The 7,605-nt window shown below is 34.6% G+C and overlaps 3 protein-coding genes across 3 annotated transcripts; 2 read left to right on the plus strand and 1 right to left on the minus strand.

Annotated features, from left to right (window-relative positions):
- Positions 1–34: 34 nt before the first annotated feature.
- On the plus strand, positions 35–4,118 carry LOC100747924. Its single transcript, XM_003488344.3, has 3 exons — positions 35–2,729; positions 2,976–3,200; positions 3,801–4,118. Exons 2-3 carry the CDS (start codon positions 2,989–2,991, stop codon positions 4,021–4,023), a joined length of 435 nt encoding a protein of 144 aa, XP_003488392.1. The 5' UTR covers positions 35–2,729; positions 2,976–2,988; the 3' UTR covers positions 4,024–4,118.
- Positions 4,119–4,357: 239 nt separating this feature from the next.
- LOC100748044 (cilia- and flagella-associated protein 20) lies at positions 4,358–5,829 on the plus strand. Its single transcript, XM_003488345.4, has 4 exons — positions 4,358–4,441; positions 4,626–4,817; positions 4,936–5,168; positions 5,283–5,829. Exons 1-4 carry the CDS (start codon positions 4,358–4,360, stop codon positions 5,722–5,724), a joined length of 951 nt encoding a protein of 316 aa, XP_003488393.1. The 3' UTR covers positions 5,725–5,829.
- A 194-nt stretch (positions 5,830–6,023) lies between these two features.
- On the minus strand, positions 6,024–7,442 carry LOC100747640 (transcription initiation factor TFIID subunit 9-like). The gene is made up of 3 exons (XM_003488256.4): positions 7,172–7,442; positions 6,586–7,035; positions 6,024–6,374 (listed from the first exon to the last, which is right to left on the minus strand). Exons 1-3 carry the CDS (start codon positions 7,308–7,310, stop codon positions 6,229–6,231), a joined length of 735 nt encoding a protein of 244 aa, XP_003488304.1. The 5' UTR covers positions 7,311–7,442; the 3' UTR covers positions 6,024–6,228.
- Positions 7,443–7,605: the final 163 nt, after the last annotated feature.

Genomic DNA, 7,605 nt, shown 5'->3' on the forward strand with positions numbered 1-7,605 from the left:
CAAATGCCAGTTCTGTTCGAATTAATATAACGTTATTTAACGTGCAATTATTCCTGATCGAGGCTGTATCATTAATTTCTACACGTTTCTAGATCGTTCTAGGTTCTAACGTTTTTTAAGAGATATCGAGCTCGAAGATATTGAGGTCTGATTTGAAACTTTATTAGGAATGAAATCATGCAATTTTTTCGTTGCACTTAATTCCTTGATATCGAATTACCCAGACAATTATGCATTTTTATATATACTCGTTATTATTATTAATGTACATAGTTCTTAGACAATTCAACGAGTTCGATGACCATAGTCATAATCTAATCGCACTAATACAGAACCAAATACAGCTTCACCAACGGAAGATACTAAATTTATTAAACGAAGTCAATAATTAAATAGAATACTCTGAAACTAAAGTAATAAAAATTGTAATTGAACAATTTCCTTTTTCAAAGCCAAACCCCTTCCATAAATGTCACAAGTACTTATATCAGGCTTCTTGAGTGACCCTACGTTGGCACGACAACAGTTAAGTGGGCAACAGTTTATTTTTAACGCAATTTCTAGCACGCTGACTATCACCGGAGCAATTATACCGGGTTAAAGAAATTCTGTTTAGCTAACGCGTTCTAACGAGATGATAGCTGAGTAGACGAAAGGGCAAAAGTTCGTCGCTGACCCGTGTGTTTGCGACTACCGTTTATCGATTGCAGCACACGATTACTTAGCCGATACGAAACCGTGCACGGTTTAATCGATGCGGTAACGAAGTTGTTGGCGACATGTCTGCGTAATTGTAATCGAATTTTCATGGCTCCTAAGGGCGGTGCGCAATATGCCATCGCACAGAAACGAGAAACCAACCCCTCGAGGACTCGATAGCGCTTCGATAAATATCCTTCGTGCTCTGCGTCTATTTCCCGAGACAATAGCACGCGATGAAGCTCTTACCGCAGTTTCAATGGACTATGTATGATGCACGTTAATTAAAATTCTTGTCTGTTTTCAGGATATGGCGGCGACTGGCTACTGGTAATTCAGAAATTTGATTCTGTACGCAGGTTAGTCTGAAAATTGTGATATAATCGAGAAACGATGGCTGTCACGGTGATTATACTCACGTTATTAAACTTTTTCGAACGATTAAGATAAGATAAATCTCACGGATTAAGAAATTTCCAACAATGCGAATGATTCCGATTAATGATCACAAAAAGGTTAATACCTTTTGTTAAATTTTCTTATCTTAAGTATATTTTCCCATCTTAAGTATAATCACAAAAAGGTTAATACCTTTTGTTAAATTTTCTTATCTTAAGTATATGATAAACTATATTTTTTTAATAAAAATTATATGTACTTTTCTCGTTAGTGAAGTACGAAGCAGAAAAAAGTACTAAAGAAATTTTTATGAATATTCTTCACATTCGTAAATACGCATTGTCGTCGCAACACGCGTTTAATTTAATTGTATGCATAACTCGAAACGCAATTATGTAAATTCCTTGCCGCTGTCGTTTCATTCTGCGTGTAAAAAGCGTAATCAATTAAAAATTACAAAAATTGATAAATTAAATATACATTACTGTATCGTCATTTTGTTATTCTCATTATGTATTATTTAATGCTTATAATTATGTATATTTCACTATCGTAAACGAAAAAGTTCTCTAATTCTTTATGATACATTCAAGAGATCTCCTTTCCTCCCTCTTGTACTTACATCTTATCAGAAACTGTATATTTTACATATTTTTCAACATCGTAACAAACTTTTCCTACAAAAGTTTCTTTATGTATTCCCTGAAGCGTGCATCCCTGTTAAAGTAAAATGACATTTATCCTTTCTTGTTATTTTATAAAAATAAATTTCTCAGTTCTTTGTAAATATAAATAAATATTAAGAAATCAATTTAAAGTTGAATGTAGATTATACATATGCAAATAGAGGAATCATATCAAGTTGCTGCATAAGTAACTTCTTATCGAATGCAAAACCAGATTCTTATTGTCTCTGTAGTAGGTACTTGCCTCAAATACAATGTCATCATGGAAAAGTATAATAAACATAATTCAATTAATCCTGTGCTTGATAATGTTCGTCTCAAGGATCGCGTAATTACATACATAGAGTAATAGGAAACACTTGTGTGTACCACTCTACAGATTCGTCCCAAACAGCTAATTCAGTACAACTGCGACAATAGTGTGTTACATAATATAAATACAACAAACCAGGAACTAGCACACCTGCCACTTCCGTTGCTAAAAAGATTTAATTTAATTCTCTAAACAGGTATCTTCACGAACTATCGTGCAACGTACAAATGGAACGCGATTCATAGATCGTTCGTGAGCTTCGTCGCGGCGTGACTTTATCTGGCTCGCAAATTCCTGAGATTACCGCATAATCTTCTCGCAACCGGCTAATTGGAATAGATTAATGGTTCTGTGTGGGAAGTTTGGTGGTCCGACGTGTACACAGGCAAACGCATTGGAATAAGAATGAACCGAATCTCTATTGATTTACCTGGAAACCAAATCGATATCCGTACGAGGCACAGGGGCTCACTTCGTTGCAGATCGGCCAACTTTCGTCGGATCAACGGAGAGACCAGTCAGACTCGTCGAATCGACCATCGAAAAATTCTCCAGTTCGAGCTGCGCGTTTATGGCGATCATCACGTTCCCTTCTTTCGACCATTTAATTTCAAATTTTAGCTTTATCCTGCGTGAGTAATCGTTTTCTGTGATATTTCGGTTCGATAAAGTACACTTGAAGAAACAATTAAATATATTAATTATTCTAAACACCTTGGAAAATCATTGACTTGTGCAATTGTTTATACTGTTTTTATGAATTTTTCGACCATTGAATTGAAATCGGGAAATGAGAATTGGTTGGGTTTCATTCATAAATGATTCATAGGTAAATGATTTATAAAAAAAAGAGTCGATATTTTTGTGTGAATTCGTAGTTTATGTATCACGATGACTAGCCAGGAAGGAGAGAAAATCGTGGATACGGAAAATGACCTGGATCATGATAAAGAAGAGCTTACGACCGAAACGAAGGAAGATATTTCTACAGCGAAACCACGTGCTAGGAGATATCTCACGAAACATATGAAATTATATCCGGAATTGTACAGAAGCGATGTCTCGATACATCCAAGTTATACTACTCTAAAAAATCTACCTTAGTAAGGATTATCTCATTCGTGAAAATAAATATCATTATTTCTACTAGATTACACTTTGACTTGAAATTAAATCGGATAGTTTTTTAACAATTTCTTCTGTCCTTTGGTAAAACTTTATATATTACATTCAATATAGAATAGTTTCAAAAATATCAAAAGCAAATTTAGTTTTCTTACTTTGCTGTTATGATACTTCCATATAAATTTTTATCTTTTCTTTATATTCTCAACGATTCAACGTAGGTAGCATCCTATTTCAAGACTGAAATGCTCTCCTTACTCTTTAATATCCTTTCATCCTAGATATTCTTAGTTTTATTGATAATATTTGTTAATCTCGTTGTTTACCTATTTTTCTAAATATTTTGATACGCGTATCAAACATTTAACGATTATGGCCGTAATTATCGTTGAACATCCAACAACTAAATTTTATCATAGATAATTAAGACGACACGACGCTAATAACAGTGAATATGTCAATATCGTAAATATTCAGAGAATCTTACATTATAAAATACTTCAAAACATTTTAATATCTCCTCAATATTTGAATATTTAAAAAGTCGTTTTTCGACAAAATGTTTAATCTGTTACAAGTTACGTGGTCTGCCGACGACGTGTACAGAGGACCAAGAAGCAGATCAAGCGTCAGCTGAACCGCGATATCATGCACTTTGCGATGATGCAGTTGTTCGCCATCGATAGCGTCAGGATCGACCGTGTATTCAGCGTCGGGATGCCACCGAAGACATTGATTGTCCCCGATTTGCTAACCGTGAACGAAAGACGTCACATCAACGAGCTTCTTCGTGACACATAACGAAACAGCATCTCATTGTGCTCCCAACTTTCATTGTGTACGATATGTATCGACATGTGCGATCGAATAAAATTTCCATTGATACATTGAATAAAGTGGGCGAGTCTATTTTCTTCCTTTAACAAAAAGGTAAACAGACTCTCGAAGCTTTCACGCGAAATCAGAAGAGAAAACAAATTCGATTCGACTAGGAGGGAAACAAAGAAATTCTCTTACTTTATGTGCATTAAATGGTTAAACGTGACGTTTTCTCGGGATAATGATAACATGAAAATATTATAATACATTTTCCTTTTGATTATTTTTAATAATTCGACGAGAGCAGAAACGTAGGATGTTTCGTAACAAGTATCAGCATGGACTTATGTCTGTTTTGTACAGCTGCGGATCACGTCCGCTAGAGTTATGGGACATGCACGTAAGTTCATCGATATAAAGAAAACATAAGGAAAGATAACTCTATTTTGTGAGATTAATAGAAATAGTTTCACCGTCAGATTTATCGCCATTAAATTTCTCCAAATATTGTATCTCTTCGAGTTAGTAAGATACATTGCATTGCATTTAATCTGTTTGCTCCGAATATCAATCGTCTCGAACAGGTGAAAAATGGATACATTCGAAGAGTAACAGACGACGAAGTGAAATCTCTAGCTCTGGAAATAGCCGGAACCAACGTCACAACAACATACATCTTCTGCCCATGTGGTCCCAAGAAAGTTCTTGGCATTAAACTTCCGTTTCTCATCATGATTATCAAGAACATGAAGAAGTACTTCACGTTCGAAATAACAGTAAATGTCTCACGGGGAAAGCTCTTTAATGATTATATTTTTTTCAATAGCAGCAATGGAATTTCGTAAAACTACAATGAATGTAGACAAGAAGTATATTTCATTTTTGATTCGACAGATACTCGACGACAAGGATATGCACAGAAGGTTTCGCATGAGTAATTTTCAAAGCACCACGCGAGTTCGACCATTCTGCACGTCGATGCCGATCGGCCTATCCGGTGGTTGGAATCAAATTCAATTTAATCTCGCGGACTTTACGCGGAGAGCGTACGGGACAAATTATGTCGAAACTACACGCATACAGATCCACGCAAACTGCAGGGTTCGACGTATCTATTTTGCGGACAGGTAGGAAATTGATCTGTTTTTTGCATTATTGGTATGAAACGCATGAAATTAATAGCTACCTTTTTTGAAGAAACTTCGAGTTTATAGAATGATAAAATATGTTTTACCAAACAGACTTTATTCGGAAGATGAATTACCCGAAGATTTTAAACTCTTCAAGCCACTTCAGCGAGTGAAATGCGTGCGGGAAAAGGATGTGGCGAAAGAAAAAAGAGAAGAACCGGAAAAGATTGAAACCGAAGAACCACCACCTTTCGAAGCGGGTGAAATACCAGAAGAAGCGGAAGAAGAGCCTGAAGAAGAGCCAACGGAAGATGAATTGGCCGAAGAAGAGATTGTTCCTGTAGAAGACGTGCGAAGGCCAGATGAAATGGGGGAAGAGGATGAGGAAGAAGACGAGGATGAAGTAGAACCAGCAGATGTAGGTGATTACGAAGACGAAGACGAAGGTGACGAACCTGTACCTGCTCCAACAACTCCTGGATATGCCACAGAAGACGAAACTGATGTAGAACAAGATGAAGGCGATGAAGATGAAGAATACGGAGTTCCATAGTGAACAGCCATCGACTTTGTGTAAATACGATGAATAAGATGCGTATATTTGCGAGGCTTAAAATAACATTCAAATAAATTACCTTCTAAATAAGTTGGAATTTGAGAAATTCTATTAATTTATTTAGACAATTATCCTACTTTTCTCTTTATTATCTTTTACTGTTCCATGGAAATATTTTACAACACTGAACAAAAAATATCTCCATTATTCTTTTAATTTTCGTTTGGAAAATGTTTAGGGGAAATATACTATATAAAATATGATGATTTATAACAAATATATGCAAGTAGAATGTGAATTTGTTGAATTCGCTATGTACACATTTATACAATGTCTTCCAATAAAAAATATACGGTTTCATTGGAATTCTTATACAAATTTCAAAAAGATAAAATTCAATTAAAGCATTATGTGAAATGATAGAATCATTTTGATATTATATACACTGATTCAAACGATGCAAACAAAAAATATAAAATAATTTATCCACCTCCTTTATTACTACGAAACGTCATAATCATCATCTTCTCTTTTCCTTTTCATAGAATCCTCGATCTCTACTTTGATAGGCGGCATTGTTTGTCCTGAAGAAATCTGTATTTTTGGCTTGGCTACTTGTGCCTTTACGGTAGCTCCTCCAGTTGTGGCTATAAATTTAAACAATTAATATAAATAAAAAATGAAAAATATAGTAGCAAATATTATTATTACATACACAATTTTGTATCTTACGTATTAATGAAATATGGATAGAGGGAATAGATGTTTGGGAATGCAAGGTCCGGAAGGGATCTGTGATACGATGTAATTAACAAATTAGTTCCTGTTATATATTCTTTACTTTCCTGTATCATTTACCTGTTGAAAATTTCAGGACAGGTTTTGGCATTGAAATGCTTTGAGTCCTGGCAACTGTCGCAAGTGTCCCGGGCCTTTTAACTATGGAGAGGCCAGATTTATTACTTTCCACTTTGATCTTAGACTGACCACTTTGAATGTTATTTCCAACCAAAGAATGCAGTGGTTTCCCAACTATTTTCTTCGTTGAATTCTTAAGTTTATAATTTGTTGCATTCAGGCAAAATCTGTCAGGTGGTAATCTTAAACCACTGTTTGATTTGACAAATGGCAGTGGTACATTGTTTTTTGCCCGAGCAACATCTAGTAACACGTCTCTTGGGGGTGGATTTGTAAACGTACGTTCCAATTGCATCTTAACTGCTAATCTAACGTCATCCAAATCGATAAACTTCTTTTTAGCATGATTTGCGTAAATTCTACTGTCGTCTAATATACAAGTAACATAACCTGCGGAATTTAAACCGAAAATAACTTTATAGCTTACTTCCAAATGTAAAATCATAAATGCAAAATCATGCACGATTTTATACTTCGTTTCATCTACATTACTTTAAATAAATTATAAATATAATACATTACGTACGATACGTAAATTCGAGCAATTGGTTTATAACCTTCGAATCGTAATCTGTTATTCCCATGTCTTTCATAATTGACATTATAACTTGAGCATCTTTCGGAATATGTTTTACGTGACTCATAGTTTTCGCTTTTTCTGCCATTTTAAGAAATACTTCTCTTATAATCGTACTTTCTACAAGAATTCGGAGTCACGACTGTATGTATGATTGAGTTTTCAAGTCAAAGTTCGACTAAACACTATGAAGTACACGCCAATATAATGCAGTGCTACCATTTATAAAGTTCAAACTTTACAAGATCAGAAATTTATTATTTTCAAATTTCTTAATTAATATTAATTATTCATTGCTGTAATAATTTTTACTATTAAATATTTTTTTTGGAAAATCAAGAAGTAATTACATGAAAAGACGTGAAAAAATTTGTAGTTTTAGT

Source organism: Bombus impatiens, unplaced genomic scaffold, assembly GCF_000188095.3.
Source record: "Bombus impatiens unplaced genomic scaffold, BIMP_2.2 scf_0225, whole genome shotgun sequence".
Classification (NCBI taxonomy): domain Eukaryota; kingdom Metazoa; phylum Arthropoda; class Insecta; order Hymenoptera; family Apidae; genus Bombus; species Bombus impatiens.

Excerpts from the sequence above, each read along its gene's own strand:
- LOC100747924 (XM_003488344.3), top strand. The coding sequence starts at position 2,989 with ATGACTAGCCAGGAAGGAGAGAAAATCGTGGATACGGAAAATGACCTG. Across the intron at positions 3,201-3,800 it reads ACTCTAAAAAATCTACCTTA|TTACGTGGTCTGCCGACGAC; the intron begins GTAAGGATTATC and ends ATCTGTTACAAG.
- LOC100748044 (XM_003488345.4), top strand. The coding sequence starts at position 4,358 with ATGTTTCGTAACAAGTATCAGCATGGACTTATGTCTGTTTTGTACAGC. Across the intron at positions 4,818-4,935 it reads ACTTCACGTTCGAAATAACA|ATACTCGACGACAAGGATAT; the intron begins GTAAATGTCTCA and ends TTGATTCGACAG. Across the intron at positions 5,169-5,282 it reads CGTATCTATTTTGCGGACAG|ACTTTATTCGGAAGATGAAT; the intron begins GTAGGAAATTGA and ends TTTACCAAACAG.
- LOC100747640 (XM_003488256.4), bottom strand. The coding sequence starts at position 7,310 with ATGGCAGAAAAAGCGAAAACTATGAGTCACGTAAAACATATTCCGAAA. Across the intron at positions 7,036-7,171 it reads ATTGCTCGAATTTACGTATC|GTTATGTTACTTGTATATTA; the intron begins GTACGTAATGTA and ends TAAATTCCGCAG. Across the intron at positions 6,375-6,585 it reads TGTCCTGAAATTTTCAACAG|CCACAACTGGAGGAGCTACC; the intron begins GTAAATGATACA and ends TTAAATTTATAG.